Source organism: Eleginops maclovinus, chromosome 3, assembly GCF_036324505.1.
Source record: "Eleginops maclovinus isolate JMC-PN-2008 ecotype Puerto Natales chromosome 3, JC_Emac_rtc_rv5, whole genome shotgun sequence".
Classification (NCBI taxonomy): Eukaryota; Metazoa; Chordata; class Actinopteri; order Perciformes; family Eleginopidae; genus Eleginops; species Eleginops maclovinus.
Genome location: NC_086351.1, coordinates 17,146,120 through 17,170,270, shown reverse-complemented (window position 1 = coordinate 17,170,270; position 24,151 = coordinate 17,146,120). Strand labels below are relative to the sequence as shown.

General features: G+C 41.2%; 1 protein-coding gene across 1 annotated transcript in view; it reads left to right on the top strand.

Annotated features, from left to right (window-relative positions):
- Nucleotides 1–2,592: 2,592 nt before the first annotated feature.
- LOC134862003 (RNA-binding motif, single-stranded-interacting protein 3-like) overlaps nt 2,593–24,151 on the top strand; it is a 105,065-nt gene continuing 83,506 nt past the window's right edge. Inside the window, exon 1 of the mRNA XM_063879651.1 lies at nt 2,593–3,948. Within this exon, the coding sequence (XP_063735721.1) occupies nt 3,874–3,948 (75 nt within the window). The 5' untranslated portion in view covers nt 2,593–3,873. The remainder of the gene's footprint in view (nt 3,949–24,151) is intronic.

The window sequence follows — 24,151 nt, the reverse complement described above, 5'->3', positions numbered from 1 at the left end:
AAAATGGAGTAACTTTGATGGTTAAAATGTTTCCAAATAAATCCAATATTTTATTTATGACAAAATACAGCATTTTGACATTAACATACACCTCAAAACTCAGTGTTAACTTTGATACTGTGTTAGCATTTAGATTTTACCATATAGTTTAAAGCAGCACTAATGCTGCTAGCATCGATGTAAACTTATTTGACTTTGTATGAGATAAAAATGTATCCAATGTTTTAAAAATGAGAGGACATTGTATCTTTTGTACTTGAGAAGCAGCTTTTTATCCACACTAATCATTCTGATTCAACACTGTTCTGTTTTTGTGCTAAACTTAACTGCTTGTCAGTTGAAGGCTTCAACCTGACTGCTACAGCTGTGCAGTGCACACTTCTTGATTTCCATTTACAAGTGATGCTTTAACTCCACTCAAAGCGATCTAGGCTGAGCAGCAATTTACCTGATGACTAACTTCCTGCCTGCGCTCCTCTGGGCGGCAGAGAATGTCTGCCACTGTTAATATATGATAATTATGATCATAAAACATGCTATCACAAGGTTATTCAGATGACTTTTAGAAACTGTGTAAAAGCTACTGGCACTATATCAACAAATCTCCAGGTTAAACTGTAGCACAAAACATTTTCAAGAAGAAACTGATTTAAGAACATATTAAAAGTGATAGGGGCAATGCATAGCTAAAACTGTGTACACTTAACAGCATGTAATGTACAACAAAGACTTGTTTTAATCTATGAATTGAATAAACTCAATTTGTCACATGGTAAACAAGACAATACAGATCCAAATAGGGACAGATTCATGGAGTCCAGGCTCCCCTCCAGGCATAATGTTACAGTTTCTGTGTTAGATAGGATTAGCTCAGAGAGCAGTTTCACACAGCAGTACTGAGGTAAGAAAATACTCAAGTAATAATAGTTTTGACTTGCTGAACGTTTGACTAGCTTCACTGTTGTAAGATGTAAACACAGTCATAGTCAGTGGTGAACACAATGTTTGGCCACTTCTAGAAACTGGTGTAGCATTTAAAGTCACCCTCTAGGGCGCTTCAGCGTATGTTGTTGGTATGTTGGGACGTAGTAATAGTTGTTCTTGCTCCTTATCTTGTCCAGCATATCCTAATCTGGATCAAACATGGTTGGTGGTAAAGGGTGTGTTATATCTCATGTAAAAAACTGAAAAATGATATGCAGCAAAGAGTTAGGTGTCCAAAATATATTTTTACATGCCGCTTCTTCTGGAGAGGTTTTGTTGTTGGTAAACCTCTGAGCTGAACACGTCTTTATTTTCTATTGTCACGGCTGACACCAGGATCCTATAAAAAGTCAGACAGACATGTATGAATAGTGCCAAAAACATACACACACACACTGATTTCGCAGTGAAGTGTAGTTGCCCACAAGAAATAAAGCCTTATCTTCAGAAGAGGTTTTGTGTTTGCATTCTGTTCTCATGCCCTTTTTTCTCCACTGCAGTGAACTTGCGTTTTCTGCCAACCCATGTCTCCTTTACACACACACACACACACACACACACACACACACACACACACACACACACACACACACACACACACACACACACACACACACACACACACACACACACACACACATACAAACACACACACACACACACACACACACACACACACACACACACACACACACACACACACACACACACACACACACACACACACACACACACACACACACACACACAGCTGCAGTCAGAGGGCAGAGCAGTCTTTTCATGCATGGCTCACTGTGCTTATGTAAGAGCACTACTTAAACCTGGTTACATCACATAACAGGCAGCACTGTGTCAGTGGGTCACTGTGCCACACAACCGCCAAATGCACAGTCCATGTTGGGCCCTTTACTAGGCACGTGTGAATTAAGCAACACTGTGTGCACTGATGCATTCAGACACACATTTTGGAGGGTCATTCAAGCATGTGTTTGTATGTTGGTCATGCCAGATGAAAGTGATATGCAGTAAGTTTAGAAGAAAAATTGCGATTCAGTAACAGCCAAGAGCAAAGGAAAAAAAGGACTTTCTCCAAATAGTTAAAGTCAGATTTTATTATGGAAAATATACCATTGCTGCACCTATAGGGTGCCAGTAGGGGGGCCTCTCTGTTTCCAAATTCTGCTCCTCCTGTATCCTCTTCTCACCCTTTACCCCAGCTACTGTTCTTCTTGCTCCCTTCCCAGCTCCGCCTATCTGCCAGCAGAACAGCCCATCTCTGTCTCTCTCTTTTTCTCTCAGTTTCTATGTAGTGCAAATAACACACACACACACACACACACACACACACACACACACACACACACACACACACACACACACACACACACACACACACACACACACACACGCAATAGGTCTTGAGCAAGGGCACGACCAACCACTCCCACTGTTCTATAGTTCCATGAAAAACACAGAGGGAGAGAGACACAGACAGAGGGGAAGAAGAGAGAGAGGGAGGGAGGAGCGTAGCTGCGCTGATGCCGAGCCCCTCTTTGCCTCAGCACGCAGAGTGGAGCAGACGGCAACAGCCACACAACACACTACACACACCACCAACACCGCCGCCGCCGCCACCACAACACACACACACAAACACACACACACACACACACACACACACACACACACACACACACACACACACACACACACACACACACACACACACACACACACACACACACACACACACACACAAACACACACAAACACAGTGACGGCTGCCAGGCACAGTGGGAAACAAGCCTTCAGGAAGAAGGAACTTGAGAAGAAAAATAGAGGGATCGCAGGGGAAGAAAAGAAAGAGTTGTAGGAGGCACCTTGTGGATCAGAGGGGATTTTCCTCTGTGTGAGTGCGCGTCTGGATAGGACTATCTGCTTCTTCCAGAGCGAGAGGAGTTCTTACAGAGGCTTTTTCTTTTGCTCATCCTCCAAGCCGGCTCCTGCCATATCTACCTATCTGTCCCCCGGAGCTTAACAAAAGAGGGAGGGAGTAAGAGAGAGTGAGAAGAAAGGCAGTCACAGCTTCAGCTCCAGACCACCCTCTCTCCTCCTCCTCGTCCTCCTCCTCGGCTCCACATCCATGTGTGAGTTCATCGCTGATCTCCCTGTCTTTTGAAGATAGAAGCGGAGGACAGTGTGTGTTCCCCAGGATACAACCCAGCTCCCGGTGGGATCTGGCTCTCGTCTGTTGCGAGAGAAAGAGAGAGAGAGAGAGAGAGAGAGAGAGAGAGAGAGAGAGAGAGAGAGAGAGAGAGAGAGAAGGAGACAGGGAAACGGATACACAGGAAGAGAGAAGGAGACAGAAAAGAGCAAGGGACGGTGGAGAAAGCAAATTGAGGGGCATGTTGAGGGCAGCAGAGAAGAAGAGTGGGTCTGATTTTTAGAGCGGAGAGTGCAAGGAACCGGCAACCGGATCCCATCCATTCCTCCTCCTCCCTCCTCCTCCTCTTCTTCTCCCTTCTCCTTTTACCCTCTCTCTGTCCTGCTCTTCAATTCCCCCTTTTGTTTTCTGTTTCCTGTTGCTACCTGTTTAATATCTTTCTTTCCTCACCTCCTTTGACCCCAACTCCTTTTTTGCTACATTCTCTCTGTCTCTCTTTTTGAGCTCCCAGACAAGTAGACAGACTGAAATCCCAAGTACGATCTGTCGTCTTATCCCTCTCTTTCTCGGTGTACCTCTCACACTCACCTCAGTGAGAGGAGAACGTTCTCCCACTACGTCCTCCACTCGTCTGAAGGATCCTGGCCGCCCCATCGGAGTGGTTGTTCCCTCACCTGCGAGCTTCTCACTCCAGCTTCCAGGACCTTCATTTGGATTCCAGCTACATGGGAAAACGTTTGGAGCAGCAACCAATGTACCCCCACTACACCTACTACTACCCCCACTATCTCCAGACCAAGGTAGGATGGTCATCGATGTTGACCTATTTTACCCCTCCAAACTCAACGGCAATGTTTGTATGTTGCAAATACGAAGTCATCTTGATGCCATCCTGCAACCCTTCTTTTAATAAACACTGTGTCTTCTCGAGTTACCTGTTTTAAATCTCCTTCCCAATCAGGGCCATTTCAAGACAATATAACAATCTTGACGTATTTAATTTACCCATGAGTAATATCATGTTCCTTAACTGATGTACCAGGATCCAAAAAGGGGTCAGTCCCTAGCATATATAAAGATTAAGATTGGGTTTTAGCAAGCAAAAAAAGGAGCAAAATTGAGTCTCTTTAGGCATAAATGTTTGAAAACGAGTGCAAAATGGCCCCCACAAGACAGCCTGCTAAATGGCCCTGTGTCCCCTCTCCCCCTTCTGTCCCAGCAGGGAGATTTAGGTGTCACTCAGCTGGGTTTTTCCTTTTCCTTCCACAATAAACACTTGACCCTAGACCTCCCCTCACCGCAACCCCACCAACTCCAAGTTCAAGTTCAGGGCATGAGGCCCCCCCTTTCCTCAGTCCTTGTTTTCTCTACTACTTTGTCCCTCTCTGTCATAACACCCCCACCCTCACAACCTCTACCTGTCCTTGTCACTTGGCCAGCCCCCCACTCACCCATGATTCCATGCTGTAGACGTTGGAACCTGATATACTTCTCCAATTACCAAAACCAAGTTCAGCTTCTGTTCTCGGTTCTTTGACTTTTATTCCTTCTGTCTTACTCACATTTAGCACAAATCCACACACACACACACACACACACACACACACACACACACACACACACACACACACACACACACACACACACACACACACACACACACACACACACACACACACACACACGCACACATCAGATATTCTCCTTTCTGAGTCTTCTACCACCAAGAGGAGGAAAATGGATTGCAAAAGTCCTGATTGATGGCTCCTTCATCATATCGCCCAGCCTGCCATATCCCTTTGTCTGCCGTGATTCATTTGTTTTTCTTTCCTGTGATAGTAAGTGTGAGGAGTTGGCAGGTTTGCTGCAATGTTTAGTAAATTTGTACTTGTCAGCAGGCAAGAGAGATGGAGAGAGATGCAAAGATAAAAGTGTAGGAGTGGGATGCTTTGAGAATAGAGCGATCATGCTATTGGGTGGACACAGTGTGGGAAGAACAGGTAAGCAAATGATTGCTCCACTTTTAAAAATAGGATGAACCCTGAACCATACTTAGACTGCATGATTCATTTGCAGTCTAATAGCAACCCATCTTAAAGGAATGTGAAGACCTTTATACTTTATTGCAACCAATAAGACATTGGTAGGATTGTCTTTTTCAGGTTTATTTCCCTAGATTTCAGAACAAGTCTATAATAGTGAACTTCCAGCCAATTTCCAATCTTGATATTTCATTTTTTTTATTTGTTAGACAGTTGAAAGATGCACTCAAGAAAACCTAATAGCTGTCAAATAGCCCCACATCTCCTAAACATTATAAATGTCCTCATCATTTCTTAACTTCTTCCAAAAGAAGACTTAACACCCTAAATATAGCATTTAAATAAATAAATATGTGTTGAAAGAAGCTTCTGCCACTGCACAAACACAAAGATCACAAGTGGATGTTGCCTGTTTTAATTTTCTAATTTAAAACAGTTCCACTGTCGTGGATCCGAGACATTGCATCTTTAGATTTTATTAAAACCACATTGAAGACGTTTTTGCTACAAATGCCACAAGTGCATGATGTTACAGTTAATGACGACTGATGTGCAGATGAAAGCCTTTCGGGAAGAGATCCAATCAACAGAAACTTCCTTATAGGGGGATTTATTGTAGCTGATACGGATCATTAAAGAAATATGAACAAATACAGTATATCTTTCAGATGCGCTCACCTGGGGGCACGTTGTAGGCATATTTATACCGTTAGTCTGGGTTAATCAATCTATTAAGAGTTTATAACCTTTTCAGAAATTCTGCTCAATCAGGTAGAAGCTGACTAATATGTAGTATTTTATTAATTGGCTTGAACACATCCGCTGTAGCAGCTCTTTAGCTTTAGTTCACAAAATAAGATTAACATTTCCAATTAACTGCACAATATACTTTCAGATGACGAGCAGATTGTATTTGCAGCATTTCGACATCAGCGACTTATCTTCTGATCTGGGACCTGCACAGGCTCACATCTGGGCGCTGTCTGATGTTTTTAAGAACAGAAGCTGTTGTTAAAGCACATCTGCGATTCCGTAATAAACAACATCAGCAATGACGAGCACGTCTTTTTGCTGGCTAATCTGGAAGAGTAAATGCATGTCTACAACTGGGTAATATAAATTGTGTTGTTTCCTTTTAATGAAAGAAACTCCAAAGATCTATATGGTAATTGTCTCTTGGCAAATAGTTTTCTTTTGTTTTATATTGTTTTCCCTGAACAGAATTACGAAGAACAAATACACAGTTCATCTCTGTTTATTTTAATTTTTTTAAATACTATGCTCAGAAAACTTTGACAACCAGGGTTTCTGGCAGCTTTTTGCTCAGTATTTTTTCTTTATTAATACTGCCTATTTACGCTTGTCGCAAACGGTAGTGATTGCACCAGATTTCTAATGAAAGTGAAAGGGAATCAAATTTTTGAACATTTATAATCAGCTCTGTCAGTGAATCACGGAGCGTTCAATAGAGTTTTAATTTGTAGGTTTATTTCACATGAGGTACGCAACGTACATTAGATTAACTCCAAAATTTCATGCGCATCTCTCATGCCGTTTTTTGTCTGCTGATGTCACCGTGTCACGCTGCTGTGTCTTGCTCTATGATTTATCTCTATCAGTTCAAGGTCATCTAATTTCTCTGAAGTATCTGCAACAGGCATCTGGCCCAGACCATCACTTCATTCCTTCCCCTCCATCCCTCTGTCCCTCCCACCAGCCCTCCCTTCCTCCCGCTGCTGTCAAGGTCAAATCAAATTGGATACTATCCTCCCCAGTGTTCCCTCTCGCTTGTATCTGTGTGTGTGTGTGTGTGTGTGTGTGTGTGTGTGTGTGTGTGTGTGTGTGTGTGTGTGTGTGTGTGTGTGTGTGTGTTCGCATATCTATCCATATATGAATAAAAGCTCCATCTGTATGTCAGCTTTGTATCCGTGACTGTACATGAGCCTGTAACTTTTTCCGTCAACGTGTGCGTGAACGTGGGCTGAATACATTGGCTCACTTTGGTGTGCGTACGTGGATGTGTGTACCCTGTGTTGATGTGAGTGTGCGTTTTAGCTTGTGTACGGCCTCTGAACAGAGACTCCCCTGCCTGACCCCTTCTTTGTGCAGCTTGCTGTCATTAAAGCTCACCCGGGTCCCAGAGGAACAGTTCTGTGTGTGTGTGTGTGTGTGTGTGTGTGTGTGTGTGTGTGTCTGTGTCTGTGTCTGTGTGTGTGTGTGTGTGTGTGTGTGTGTGTGTGTGTGTGTGTGTGTCTGTGTGTGTGTGTGTGTGTGTATGTGTTTTGGAGGCCGTATATGGACCCTCACAACAGTCCAGTGTTTGATCTGCTTGCGCTGCTCTCAGACTTTAAATATGAGGAGTGTTTGTGCTTGTAAATGTGTGTAGGTGTGAATGTAGGTGTGCAGGTGCTTTCAGGCTCTTTTCTGTTTGTACAATGAATAAGAGGGGACAAAACAATAAGCAGTCGTATTTATTATTGGGTCACCTTTTTGGCTCTTCACACCACCACCTCTCTTTGAGCCCCTCCCTTCTCACTGATCTGATTGGAGATGTAAATGGCCTCTTAGAGTGGAGACTCCTGTTGAAATCAATCCTGCGTGTTTGTGTTTGTGTGTGTGCGCTGCTTTCACTGGCGTACAATAGCGTTCTTTCAACACGCAACACACAAAGGCAGTTATGAAATGACTAGCTTAGACTAACAATGCTTAGCCTGATGACAGCCCACATGTAAATGTGTGGCTATTAAACAGAGAATTGCACTGGCTCTGCCTCCATAATGGGCAATAGGTACAGTTAGCGTACATTAGCAGGGGGTGGGGAGGGACAGCATGCCCTCTTATGAGCCTAGTGGCCCTTCATCATGGCTGTAAGAGGGTTTAAGGGGATCAGGGGGAGGGTTAAGGCCGAGGCGCAGCTGCGTTGTTGCCTCCCCTGTTTGATTTGGTAAAATGTAACTATATACGTTATAGCTGGGGGGACAAGCTATTTGGCAAATCTATCATTCTTAAGTACAATCAGGGTTTTGGATTCTCTGAATTGCCTCTGTGAGTGAGTTTTCAGTCGGTGCATTGTTGATGCCTATTTTGTAACTTAGAGGGAATGATTTAATCTACTGAAAGCATTTTTCAGGAAATCCAGTCTGTGAAATCCCTAATTGGGCCAAATAAAAGTGCAAAACTAATTATCATAGCTTGTGGTTGTTGCTGTGACGTCTTGAGTGTTTTCCTGTGACTGGGTTGCAATATGTCACAACTGAATATTTCAAAACAATAACAGCTAAATCTGACATTGAAAAGGGGCATTTATTACGGTAGTGGCTACTTGGTTTTGAAAAGGGAAATGCATTATTTTACATACATTTGTTTATTGCAACCATAAAGCCTCTGTTAATCAGAATAAGCATTTGAAAACATGTTGTAGAGTCAGACAGAGACCTAAGGTAATATGGGCATTTCTTATCTTTAGTTAACAAACATATCATCATTATCTTTCGAGGATCTTTATCGTTATAGTTTTTTTGTAAGTGCTTAAAATAGAACACCAGAACTGGTTTATATTTGCACTACCTTGCCAAGTGTTTTCATCATTTCCCTCTCATTCAAATGTTATTTTTCATGAGAGGGAAAAAATACTTCTTATCTCCTTTCCACTTATGCCTTTTGTCTTATCTCAAACATGATTTTACCTCTCTACATATGAAACATTATCATCATCAATCATAGTCATCCTCATCAACTTCTCACCTTTTGATAATGACTGACTGAGGATATGAATCTTTTAGGATTATCGTTAAGAGCCAGATAAGAGAGAAGCAGAATGGTGAAGTTGCATTATCAGGCAGCCGATCAGGAGTTTGCTGCAGATCAGTGTGCTAAGATGCTCAGTGGTACACGAGGAGCTTTAATGAGGGTAATGAGAAACAGCATTCAGCTGATATCAAAGTTATGGCACACACGGACACGCCTGGACGTCTAAATACAATATTCCACCCTTCAAATGAGCTTTTCACATTCAATTACTCTCTATTATGCGGCAGATAAATGTGGTCAGTGTTTGCTTAGCTGTGATGGGTACATATCAGAAAGGTAAGAGGGAATGAAGGACTACATGCATTTGTAAGACACCTTCCCTTCTTGTTTCCTTCCAAGCCTCTGCTCCTCCTCTTGTCAAACATAAAGTACTTCGCCTTAGCAGTAACAGCGAACATAAATTATTCAGCCCACATGACACACACACACACACACACACACACACACACACACATATAGAAACTGAATAGTGCGTGTGTGAAGAGTGCAAAGTAAACAGAGGGTATAGGTTTTATGGCACGGCATGCATTCTGCTCATGCCCTGTTTCTCCTCACACATCAACCTGCCTGCACCCGCTGCAGTTTTACAACCCACAGTATTATCATATGCTTGTTGTTTAAGCTTTTGGTGGGATCTCAAGCTATGCTCTTGATATCATCATATGCCAATGTAGAGAATGGAGAACAGCATTGTGTCGCCTTCTTCTAAAGCCCTTCCCAACACTCTTGCTCCCTCTTTTCCCTGCTCTTTCTCTTACTCTTTTTTCCCTCTCCTACCATCTGTTCAGTTTGCCGGGCCTGGGTGGTTATTTCTGCTTAAAAGGGACTCTCCTTACCACCCATATATGTCCATTTTATTATTCTCTGTGGGCTGTTTCTATTCTTGTCCCAGTACAGTAGAGGAGGCTGACCAGTGCCTCGCTATGTCGGATAGGAGTGCAAAAGCTGCAGCGGGTCAGCACATGCAAGGAGGGGGTGAAAGAGGCTACACCCCTGCCAGTTTTGTAATAGAAAATATGTGGAGGAGGGAGCAAGATTGTAGAGAAAAAGGGATTTGAAGGAGATGAGCAGAGTGAGATATCAGAAAGAGAACAGATGGCGGTAGCAAAAGGAATGCGAAAGAAGAAGAGATAGAGATCCAAAGGGAAATAAAGAGTGGTGCAGTGAAGGAGACAGAAGTTGGAGGCAGGGTCAGGGAATAATGGTGCTGCTGCATTTTTAATAGTTGGCCACTTTGTAGCGACCCTTGTCTAATGGATTCTCTGCCTCTTAAAAGCCCCTGTCAGAGCCCTCGACCTCGAACAGTTACACCACGGAAATTGCTGAGGGCTCCATCAGTCCCCAGCACTTCCTGATAGAATGTCCATTGGTCTAATATTCTCCAGCAGCAAACATTATTCCAGTTTTTAGCAAATAATGTGTAGATCTTGAAAGATGAGTGCTCTAAAACAAATCTCTACTGATATCATACTCTTTGAGATGTAAGCTCTGTGTGTCGGCTCTTACAATGTAGTGTCTACGTTGATCTTTACATACACGAGTGCAGTGTCTCTTAACATGCCTGTTAGGAAGTTGTTGCATTTTGTCAAATGAGTGGCCTTGCTGCTGGCAGCTGTACTGTATGTCTCACATGTGTAAAAAGTGTGAATTATTTGTTTTAACTAGTCAACAATGGAAAGCAAATTACTAAATTATTCTTGTAGTCAACATCTCTCTTTCTAAATAGAAATATAGCACTTTTCCCCTATTTGAGCAAATTGGGGTATTGGTGCGCCATGTGATGCTTCGATTCTACTTAATCTACCTTTGGTTTAATGTATCGTTCCCTTTAAAACATGTACTATTATATCATGTGAAGAATAAGAAAACAACTGTGGGCTTTGGTGTCTTAGGGTCTCTTCCTAGCTTTAGCATCATTAGCCGACCTATTTGGGGGATTTTTTTTACACAAAGCATGTTGACCCACGATATCCCTGCTAAGTGCTGAGTGTGGGCATTAGTCAGGCAGCACATCACACATGGCAGATGTTACCTGCATTTTTTACACCTACACCTCCGTTCTGTCACAGATACTGCCATTATGAATTGTGTTATCTCCCTCCTTTAATTAAACAAAAAATGCATCCTAGTATAATAAGGATGCTTGTTTTTGTTTTTTGGTTAATGAAATTACATTTGTTATGAAAGCTGGCTTCATTATATTACACCTCTAGTTCAGGTTTGTAATACACTTTGCATTTAATCAACCCATCTTCTTCTGTTCTGGATTGTCTAGGGGTAAAAATATGTCGGAAAAAAAACTTCATAATTGTTTACATTTAAACATCTTGTTAAACATGTCTAGATTCATTCCAGACTGTTTGAATGTAAGCAAGACATTTTATAATTATTTTATGTTGGCACACCCAATCTATTCATATAATAAAAACGTCTCAAACACAATATAACACAACATAATTTGCATACATTATGTGCATTAACTCCATGATGTCATTATAATCATCAGCATGGGGATTTGGTCGGCGCATTTTTTCTTCTTCTTTTGTGTGAGGGGAGGGTGTGTGGGGGAGGTTTGTGCGTTGGTGAGCGAGTGATCCCCACACCAGGGACCAGAGAGATAATTGAAAGAATGGCCTGAGGGAATTTCCCCCATATGTTGTTCCTTATCCTACTTAGCTGTTGCTTCCTCCTATCTCTCTCTCCTCTTTCCTTTCCTTTCCTTTTCACAGTCTCTCTTCTCCTTGTCTTTTCCTCTGTCTATTTTTGTCTCAGGGCTGCTCAGGTCAGACATGTTAAGTAAAATACCAGCTCTGAATATCTTTACACAGTTAGCAGAAATTGATCTGTGATCTTTCACACATTCCAGTCATTTTGTCATTTACCTGTCTCTTCAGCTACTTCAGCAACCATATATTTCACACAATTTTAACATCCTATCTATTTTTGGAGAGCACAGACAGTAATTGGTGCAGTCTTAGCTGTTGGAAAGAGAGTTTGACTCATCAGTATAGAATACGTGAAGAAAGAGCTGATCATCTTTTGCTACTGGGAAAGTTTCAACTACTCTTGTAATTAACGTGTCCATCCCTGGAAAAGCATAGGGCACACTTTATTTTATCCAAATCAAAGCATCTCTGTACTGTTGGCCAAGGAAACTTTGACATTATTGGTTAGGGATCAAAGCCTTTATCCTCCGATTGGTAGACAACCTTTTACCCCCGAGCCACATTCGCCCTTAAACACAGGTTAGGCGTACCGACACTGATGACTATAAATTCATCTGTACTGTACATGTTTTATACAGTTTATTTTGCACACATAATGGTTTTCTTTGCCCCTGGTAGCATTCTCTATACCAAACTCAAGTTTCATAGAAATTAAATGCAGGCATGAACCAGAAAACCTTACATGTAAGGAAACGTGATTGTAATTCCTCGTTTTTAGTTATGTACTAAAGGGTTGCTGCAAGGCTTTACACACATTTAGGCAGTTGCAGAAACCACTGGATAACCCTAAGAAGTGTCATTGTAAAAAAAGGTCAACTTTTATTTTCCATTACAGGAACATGGATGCTTCAAACACTTAGGTCAGACCAATGTTATATTTATTTATCAAACAAGGTGTTACCTTCCCAGCGGTACACATATTGCAAAGTAGAAGAGCATTCGACGAGGACACAGCTCTGCCAAGGCTGTTTCCATAAGTGAAAAATATTGCATGCATCTGCCCAGTGATTGAGTTCAGATGGGTCATTCCTTGGCCCATGCTACAAATTTTTACCAAGTTAGTACATTTATTTTAGTCCTGTTCACAAACAGACAAATATAATAAACCATGAAAACTTACTGAAAACATAACCTCCTTGGTGGAGGTAATAAAAGAATGGTGGGAAAATAATTAAATGGCAATATGACCTGAAAATCTCATGCTGAACGATGAGTCAAACCTCCACCCTAGGTATCAGCAGCAGGACTACTGTTAACTCCTTGTGCTGACTATACATCCAGCTTGAGCCCTGACGGTTAGTTTCAGGCTGTAGACATGGAAATAAAGGCAAAGAGCTCACTCCTCATCCCTGTATTTTAATCAAATTTGCCGTGAATATTTAAAGCATACTCTAAGGTCAAAGTACAAACTTTATTTGCTGAGTAATTTTGCCTGTACTGAAAGAAAGCTGCCACCTCATGTCAACATTATTTTAACAAATGAAAAAATGAAGCCTCCATTCCCCAAGATTCAACGATGAGCATTCATTCCAAAACAATGATCAACCCAAATATTTATATTCCTTATTATTTTCATTGTTTTATTAAACTATAACCAAATGCTCTTATGATTTAACAAAAAAACAACACTGACTAAAACATTTTGAAAAGAATGGCACTTAATAACTAAAACGTAGAATCCTAAAACCACAAGAAACCGTCAACTTCACCAAGCACAGTGCTTTCCCTTCCATCCTCCAGTTGATACTTACTGGCAGTTAAACATTGAGGTTTAAATCCTTGACACACATTTCTTTTCCCCCCTGTAGCACAGTAGGACAGTTCCAGGTGTGAACTAACTCTGGTGCTCAACCTATGTACCTAGTCTTTCTCATAATTCAGAGGAATAAATAAAGAAACACATTTAAACGCAGTAAAACGTCCACAGTGTTTGACCTTAAAAACAGTTTAGCTTGGTTACAGACACACTCTTGTCCCGGAGCCAGAGGTGGATGACCTGGCCAAACATCTCCTATTCCCTGCTAATGAAATCCCGCATAAAACCCTCGCTGCTTGGCTTGATCCCACACACACACGCATACACAATTGCACAAGTTCAGACACACAAACACAGACACCCGCTCTCCGGGGTTCTGGTACACACACAATCAAACACACAGAACCCCTGCCGTCCCAGTCAGGGATTATCCTAGGAAAACACTCCTTTTGTTGGGCCGCAGTCAAATTACTTTTCAGAGCTCTCATGATTTTTTATCAGAGCTGTCTGTGTGTAAGTGCTTGTGTGGGTGTGTGTGTGTGTGTGTATGGGGGCATGCATGTTAAGGCAATCCAAACATGGGCTGATTGCAGGGAGCACATCCAGAGCAAATGGTCACTAATGACACTTGAGAGTAAGCTGTTTATATTGCCCTCAGTGTGGTGTGTGTGTGTGTGTGTGTGAGAATAAGAGACTGTGTGTGTGCTTCTACTCATATGCCAGCGATTTTCTAAAGATAGCATAACACCAAATCACCATGTTGTGTTGCCTTTTGGCAGGCCGGTGTGGTGTTGGTGACATTTCAACTTGACATTTATGAATATAGACACTGACACTTATAAACAAGCCGATTCGAGTTGCACTTCCTGTAGGGCTGCTGCTCATGGGACTCTACCCGCCTCCTGGAAGAAATATTTGGGAAACTCTCCACGACTACTTCGATTCCATCTCTAGAAAGAAAACAGCATTTGTCCTTCAAGTGTACTTTCAACTACAAAACAGATATGTTTCTAACCATTTCTGAGTAGCTTGACTTGCCTAAGCACAACTACATCTACCAACTAGACCGATCAAAAAATGCCCATTTGTGTCCTCTTCTTGAAACTGGGACCTTTTTATCTGCTTTGAGGAACTGCTGACTGAATCAGTATGGAGTTCAGGGAGACCTCTATAATGACTGCCAATGTACAGTCCTACTTTTGTTCTGTGGATAATTATGTTCTGGGGTACCAACTCTCAGCCTGGGCAATGGCCAACACAGTTGACTGGGCACAGATTGTAAAGCTACATTCAGCTTCTTTTCATTCACACTGCCGGCTCTCCTCAGAGACTACCAGTGTTTTTCAAAGTTGTGAGGGAGTGTGTTGTGCACAAGTATGTTTTGGTGTGTGACTGCCCATGTGTGTGTATGTGTGTGAGAGTAAATGCGTGTTGTTGAGCGATGTGCCTGAGACGCAGAGAGATGAGGCGAGAGAACCACCGTGAGAGATAAACAGAGACTAACAACGAAGGAGGAGAATTGAAGCATGTGTACGTGTGTGCAGAGGGTGCAAACTAGCTTTGTAGCTCTCAGTGAAGTGTTGATTTAAGTGGAAGTGGAGGGAGGAGATGGGATAAAAGGCCTGACTAGATTAGGCTGGCACACACTACTGAGGCATGACGTCCTGCCTGGCCTCTCAGCACACTTTGCGCCGGGCATGTGTGCATCTGTGAGAACTGTACTTTTGTGACAACGTTGTTTTGGGATTCGTGCACGTGGCTATTGTTGGTTACTTTACTGCTGATATTGGTGCTGTTGTACAAAAAGCAGCAGATTAGCAGAGCCACTATAACAGTTCTGAGGACACCAAAGACATTTCTGACATCTCAGCAATATCTTGCGCTGTACATAGCGTAAGTTACCTTGGTGAAGTGTCACTACGGAGAGGTGGTGTGGAGGTTTTGCAGAAGGTCATCTGCACTTCTGCACATCCCTACTGCATGCCCCACATTCTCGTTGATCTCTGTGAAGGAGATGGCAAATAGATTACAGATTTTGCAGCTGCTTTTCCCATCCTTTAATATACTTTTAACCTTGCAGTTTCTGGCAGTAGGAGGCCACATTTAACTACATATTTAAGTCCCCCCTGCCCAGAAACCCTGCTGTTTAAAGTCAAGGTAGTCTCCAACAATAATAGTTCGTTGGCTAAGTCGCTCTCCAGAGCTGTCTTTCCATGTTAGTCTCTATGCATGCAGGAGACTGACAGTTAAGGGTAGAAATAACATTTAAAGTGGTTTTAAACGCTTGAGGTGTGCTTGATTTAGCTTTAACAGCTTAGAATGCTGCTTTTCAAATATTGACAATTATGCCACCGCCAGGGTTTAAAGAGCAGCACTTACTATTGGCAGGGTGTTTGTGCAGTAAGGCTTAACAACCACCTTTATTAATAACAAAACAGTGCTTAAAACACCATTGAATGAGTAGGAGTCTGTGTCACATTTTGGAAGCAGCAAGGTGAAAGCGAGGTGAAAGAAGCCACTGCTAAGTAATAGTTAATCATCATTTTTTTACCTCAGTGCTGCTCGAACTCCACCACCATGCTGACATTTGTAGTGAACCATTGGATGAGACAGAGACATTAGTCTGCTACATGTGGAACAGTAGCAATCTGCATATTTCATTGATTTAACTTCCTGTATGAATAATTAAGAGCCCAGGAGGCAGTATCTCGTTTTGCATGCATGCTTGCGTCCTTGTATGCATATGTTCAGTTGTCCAGCCGTGTATATAGGGCATGGTTAATGTGTGCATCTTAAAGGCTGACTTAGTATGTACAATATGCACCACAGAGCAAGGAAGTAGCAGCAGCAGAGTAAATTTATGCTACTTTCTTATCAAAGCTGGATATTGTTGCATATTTGTGTCCGTGGGTGTTTCTTCCTGTGGTGCTGTTTTTGTGTTGACCTACGACTCGGGGTGACTGACTGACTCATTCCAACACTATTGAAGTTGGCTGAGCTTGAACAGATTTCCCGAATGTATTCAGTAGTCACATAGTTTTTTACTTTAAATCTTAATCTATAATTAATCTTAATCTCTTCCTGTGGTTGTTTTGCTTCTCCCCAAAGTATGCATTTGCAGTGATTTTGCCTGCTACAGCATGGGTTGGCTCTTGCTGAAATATGCATATCATTCCTTAATTCAGGGATGATGCATTGTAATTAAAATATAAGGAATTGATTAATTGCCCAAAATCATCCATTACAGCTGAATTCAATTTGTTTCAATGAACATCAAGCACCAGTCATTTAACACAGATTAAAATGTTCCTCCTGGATAAGCGGCAGCAGATACATTCAGTTACATAATACATGCAGAGTACCTGATAAATAGACATTGCCATTTTTATAGCTCTATCGTAACCCCATTATTTAATTCAATTATAGATAACTAAGGAAATCTTTCTTAAACTGATATTCTAATGTATCCTACCGTTTTTGAATGAGTCTTCATAAAATTGAAATAAGGTGCTTAAATGCATTTTTTTTTACTGTAAAAACTCATGCTTACTCACATGCAGGCATAAATGAGATGCACAAAATGCCCTTTTATGTAATGAAATATTTGGGACACACATACGCAGAAACTGTCAACTGCTGGATGAGCTGCAGTAGAGGCGCTGAGTACAACAGCATGCAGTGCACCGCTGTGACAGAAAATACTAACTGTAGCCCTCTTACCAATACCAACCCTGGAATTATCCTCTCAGCAGAGGTCTCTCTCCGTCCTCCCTGTCTGTCTCTCAGAAGAAATAAAAAAAATCAATGATGGGGGGGGGGGGGGGGGTTATACTCAGCCAGTACGGTGGGAGACTCACCTGCATACAGTAAATCATTCCTTTTTTGTTCTGCAGATAATATGAAAAGAATGCAGATGTCATATAAAGCTAGTGTTTTCTGTCAAACTTTACAACCATTTTCTCCTCCGTTAATATCCAATATCTATTAGGATATATTTTTTGTGATGCAAGCTAAAATTATCATATTGATGACTGAATTTTACGCTTTAGATTTGCATTATCTCAGAAGCAGCATGGTGGATTAAATACTAAGAAGACAGAGGTGAAACTGCAAGCAATCTTCTTAATGCACTGCAAGTTGATCCAAGGATTATTTTAAAAAGTCAATGTATTCCACCAATGGATATCTCTTGTTATGGGATACTGTGACTGAGTACTACACAGAGACATATCTGTCCTTGAAGAGCTGGGATTAGTTGAGTGGTGGGTAGTTGGTAATTAAGGAAACATGCACTTGGTTGTTGTAATTCACTGCCAATGTGTCAACACTGCAGTTGACACATCAAAGTACATATCATGTCATATTGGTCGTTAGACAAATCACTCTGTGATCTCCTCCATGGTGTTGGTTACAGTCCTGAGGAGTTGGACTTTACAGCCATAGATGATGATAGGTCAAAAAATGTAAAGTACAACGGCAGGGATGAAGCAGAGGACATAAAGGAAAAAATTAGAGTAAGGAAGGACTTAAATAAGGCAGAAAGGAGAAGAAAAATGGGGCATAGGGAAATATGAAGCCCTAAAATTAGCTTATAAAAAAGAGTTGTTTGACTCACCGGTATCGTAATCCCCCACCAGAGTCACTCCCTAATGTACATTGAAAAATGTAGCGTTTTCAAATCTACAGGTTCATTTGCCACCGTGGCATATATATATATATATATATATATATATATATATATATATATATCTTCACTATTCACTTGAATTGCTCTAAAGATTTAATCTTTTCACTTTACAGTGAAATATATAAGATCAGATTTATATTGCTAGGGTGCTATGGTTCCTATTCTTCACTTTTTATTATTATATGGTTGTGTTTTTCATGCTCAAAGAAGCTTCACAAGTCACATTCCAGGTTGAAAATAAATATATGAAATTATACACTAGATCTCTTGAGAGAAAAGCGAGTCAGACAGGACATCATGTTGTGCTGGGAGACAGTCACACAGATTTCTAAACATGCAATCTGGACTTCACAACAGTCAGTCAGAAACAGGAAGTACAGTCGAGTTACAGATTGAGTGGCAACCCCACACAGAAGGGATGAGGGGCTGACACAAGTGGAGAGGCAAAACAGAGACAAAGCAACAGAGGCACACTCTTGCTTTCTTCCAAAGTACAGCCACAAGCTGTTGGTCTCAGTCTGCCAGCCTAGCTCAACTTCCCAGCCATAGATAAGCTGTGTGTGTGTGTGTGTGTGTGTGTGTGTGTGTGTGTGTGTGTGTGTGTGTGTGTGTGTGTGTGTGTGTGTGTGTGTGTGTGTGTGTGTGTGTGTGTGTGTGTGTGTGCGTGTGTGTGTGTGTTTGCGTGCGTGCGTGCGTGTATGTGTGTACATAATTCATAAGCGTAGCCAAATCAAGATCGAGAGATTATCACGACTGTTGGCACAAAAGAGGGGAGGAGAGAAGAAGAATGGGAACAGATAGAGGAACAAAAAAGGAGGGGGGTGTTTAGCAAGGATATACGAATACAATTACAGGTTACTGTGCTTCTACTATTTTATATTCACCCCACACTTAGCTGTATCCACCAGCATGTGTTCACATACATGTTCCCATAGGCTCCCTGTGTATAACTCTGTTTCTCTATCTCCATTCAATGGCCCCCCTCCCTCCCGCCCTCTTTTACTTTCAAGGAAGGGTAATCCCTCTTGTAGCTAATGTGCTGTGACATTTCATGGTACAATGGGATTTGGGAGACACTATGTATTCTCATAGTGCCGGGGTCTGGCTGATAACCTCGCTGTCTGGGTGATTTTAGACTGCAACAACTCTTGGACTAGTTTTTTTTATCTCACTTTGGTAATCCAATACTCAAGGTGGGAATGCAGTTCACAATAATACATACTTCAGGGCAAACCACAATAACCGACAATAGTTTGGAAACACCCAAAAATACCATCTGATTCATAGATTTGATCCAACATCAACTGCCAAGTTACAGAGTAATGTCATTTTATAATGACAGCCAAGAAATAATGATTCTAACTGATTGGTTGATGTTTGATACAAACTGTGTGCTATTGGATCCTCTTTTGACCACATTCATTCGGATGATTCTTAGTTGAAAGGTAATTTGCAAAACTCGTCTGTCTCATCTGCAGTTCCGACTGGTGTTTTCCACACTTCCAGTTACATGTGCTTTAATAATTGCACTAATACATTTTCATCTTTCTTTCCTTGATTTTGTGAAAGTAGTGGCTTTGACATCTAACCTATTAGAGGTATAGCTTGGATTGTTTGAGGGGTGTTTATTGGATTTGTGCATAGTCAGTTTATAACGTACAGTAAATGGCGTCATCATTGCCTCAGTTTGGAGAAGGAGGAAGGAATACTAGGTAGTGTGTCAGTATTATTGTGTGACTTTCGTGTTTTAAAGGTGTTAGTCCTGATTCACCATACTAACACACTAGCACAAAAATAATAAGCCAATGGAGGCATCAACTTCTGTTTGTAAAATGTCTAGGGTCAAAGAAGAGAGCATAGATAAACACTTCAGTCTAGTAATCAGCCGGCAAGGTAAGGCAGTAAAAATGTTCTAAATATAGTGTACTTTTAAAATGATATAGATATTTTTGAAGCCTAGTTTTATGTGGCTATAATATGTTTGGCTGCAGCCCTTGTCTGCATTAGTACATTGCTTTCCTTCCAAGCTGGTACTCCTGTCTGCTTTACCAAACTGAGGATGTGCCAACCACCATCTACTGTAGGTAACACCGTGTAAGTACCAAACAGAACTCTGCCTTTTATGTATGAGATAAGTGTAATGGCAGGTCAGAATGCCCCAATATTATAAAGTATTGGCACATGGGAGGTGATATTATACAGATAGCGGGGTTTCCCTTTGGGTCAGCTGAGGGCTGGAGTGCTTATCTCACCAGCAGAGATGATGAGTGTGGATAGGATATGAGGGTTGTAATATGCTCATCAACCTTCAGGCACAGATATGAGTCTGCCAGAATGTCTAAAGCCAGACTCTGCTTAGTGAAGGCAACGTTGGAAGGGATAAATGTTAAATACTTTGCATTAGCATTTTTGTTTGTCAGATTAAAAAAGGGATGTTTGCCGGTATTGAATGAGAGCCTCATAAAAATACCAACCAATAAAGATAAATATAGGATGGTGTCCTCTACATTTTCCCTCCTGCTTCTTTACATCCCTTAAAGGAACAGCCCAGGGCACTATTACCTTTTTACAGGGTTTGTGTCACTCACAAAACCCTACATTTTTCTCTTTCTTACACTCAAATTCAATACACAAGATCCTTTTAATCTTAATAAAAGAATTTTTCCCCATTAATACCTGTGCAGATTTTACACTGCAAAAGGGCTTCACTCATATTGACAAAGACATGGCTACGGTACATAAACAGGCTCTGATTGTACTAAAAATAAGAACTCATTTGTGGTGATGAGGCTATTTAATTAAAATAATGGCTTGCCCTTCATATCATTTTCTGATTAAACTGAAGTAAGGCCTCTAGTCCTGAGAGGCCAATTCGTTTCACAACCCGTCATTATCCTCTGAGCAAAGTCAAGCCTTAAATCATCAAAAGAATGACTTAAATCCAAGTCATGTAAAAGCCCCCTGATGCTGCGCAGAACGTCTTCCTCAGCTAAATGCAGATTACAACCGAAGTGAGCCCAGTGTTTATCCAGCTAACAACCGTACGAGGGGACTAACGTCTTGTCGCCTTGATTTGCCGCGAGATTTGTTTTGAGAGCGTGACAGCAAGCGTGAGACAGATAGAAGTGTCATGCCCAGATTCATGAGACGGGGGATGCCAGGCCTGCGATTGCTGTTTTGGCTGACTGTGTTATACCTGGAGGGAACTGGATGCTGCCGCCGCCATACTGTAGCCAATTTAGCTGGAGCACAGCTGCTAAGAAGCTCCCCGAGGTGTGTGTGTATGTGCTTCAGGATTAAGCCACAGCACCAATTAAAGCCTCAGACTCGTTTTTAAAGGATAAATTATTAACAGCAGAAGTGACCTCTCTGGTGGCCTTTCCTCCTCTCTTCTCCTCTCTTCTCTTCTCTTCTCCTCTCCTCTCCTGCTCTTATCTCCTCCCCTCTTCAAACTTGTCTCCCTTCCCTCCCAACGCATTTCCTTTTCTTTATCCTCTGCAGTCCCTTTTATTTAACTCTTTGCCTGTGTTCCTTATAGTACATCTTCCTAGAAATCAAGGTTGGATTTTAAAAACCTTTTTGGATAGCTTACTTTTCAATTTAAGACATTTTAAATTGAAAGAATTAATCTTACCATCTGCTTAAAAGGCGATGCAAAGATATGGACATGATCTATCAGGAAACCAGATTTGTCTCAGTTTGCCTCTCTTTAACTTGGGTCTCTTCACTATAATATTTGTCTTTCAAGATGTGTTTTCCCTCCCTGAATACTTTGGTATATTTTTGTCTCCAGGATACAGTTGAGCTTGATCGTGTCTCTATGCAGCTGTATTCCATTGTGTTCAATAACAAAAGCAGGTTAGCCAGTAATGGATACTTTTAACCTTTCCCAGGTAATTTGATCAGGCTTTTAAATCAATCCAAGCACACGCACTGTCTCAGTAATGATTGGTGGATGCATCGACTGCTGCTCGCTCTCTGTTCAGCTATTGTTTGTTTTTGTCAAATGGGTGACCCATGTCTTGTTTTGATTTGATAAATGGTTCAATACTGGATTCTGAATTATCAATGTGAGCTGTTGTTTGACAAGAGCAGTTAGAGTTGAAATGGTTTCGAGACCTAAATGTATTTAAGACCGGGGTGACTTTATGCTAACATTCAATATTCAAACAATTGGAATTTCCTGTGGAAAATAGTGCCCCGCAACATTATATTGGTCTGAGATGTTTCGGTCTAATCTTCCACCTGTGAAATAAAAACATTAACCGTTTGTCTGAGCTCTACATTTGTTACGATGCCCTTTTATGGATTTTCCCTCTAGATATCCTCAGGTCATCATCTGATCTCAGTCAGCGGGCTTGGATTACACTCAATATGTTCTTACACTCTGATCCCTTCCTCCCTTCCTCCAACCCTCTACTCCTCCCCCTTCTTCTCTCTTCCCCTGAATTTTTGCTCCTCTCAGATTTAATGAAGGAATTTAATTAGAGCAGAGAGAGAAACATTGAGAGAAGGAAGCAGAGTGATAATGAATGGTCAGTGAGCCTGAGAGCAGACAAGGTAAAGATAAGTGTGTTTGAATCAAGCCTGGTCGATCTAGACCAGAGAGGCATATTGAACCTTGTTAATACATTATACCAGACTGTATATAGATATAGAGGTGCATTGACGCTTCAACATTGTCCCGCCTGCAATTGACATTACCGGTAAACCCTGAAATATCCGTGCAGGATCACGAGTTTAACAATCTTTGTGCCCACCATCACATGTCTCTGTTTACTGCCATAACTCAGAGAGATGACCGTAAAAATAATTTTTTAAACAGTGTTTTCATATGACTCCCATTACCATAGATTATTTTAATAGGAAACATCAACCTTGGGTTTGTTTACATTACAGCTGAGCCGTGTAACTTTGTTGGCTGCTAACACACATCCTATAACTTGTAGGGAGATTTGTTTTTAGTCATTTCCTACAGTGATTCTCAGCTTAAGGAAATTATTCAATTGAAATATTCCCCATAGTGATATAGGTTCATCGTTAATCGTCATTTTATTTATTTTCCCAATAGTAAAAGCTAATATACAGTACAATAGCCCTGATTGCTAGTATTTTAGTAGATAGGTATACCTTTATTTAGCTTTTGTTAGCTAATCTTTTGCTGTTGGAGGAATGTTCACATTTTTACAAATATGTTTCATTTGTACAGTAAGCTACCTTACTTAATGTGTGTTGTTATTAATCAAAATACAACATTCTAAGATCCGAAAATTTGATGGTGAACATTGAAACGTTATCTCTGCTCCATTTTTGGAATTGCTTTCAAGAATACGGGCATTGGTAGCTTAGCTCAAAGTACAGCTTCCGAGCTGCTAGCATGACTTTAGACTGTCTTTTTATAGCTGATTTTTTGTATCTTAATCCTGCATTTTCGATTGGTATATGATATGGAAGAGCATGTTTTTGTTTATTTGTTTGTGGCCATTATGGTAGCCTCCCGCCTTTAAAATGTGATTTACAGGGTAGTATATTGGTACATAATATGTTTTGGGTCCAAATATTAACCAGTGTTAGGTAATATCCATTGTCAGTGACCCATCTGTGCCTTTTCAAAATGTCCATTTCTGAAACAAACTTTCACAACGCAGAATTAATTCACAAAACTTGATATTAATTCTTAGTTGTCTCCTCCAGTAATGTGAATCTCGTTTGTGTTGCTTTGTATGCAGCTCACATAATATACTGTATGTCCCAACCTGTGATGTTGCCTGGCTTATAGAGACATTTTAGTTGATTCACTAATAAGGGTAGACACCCTCAACATACAAGCACACACACACCTGCCAATTGCTATCTTTTCAGTTTCTCATTGTTGGTGTGTGAAAAAGATCCCAATGCAGAATTGCACGCACCCACCCACACACACACACACACACACACACACACACACACACACACACACACACACACACACACACACAC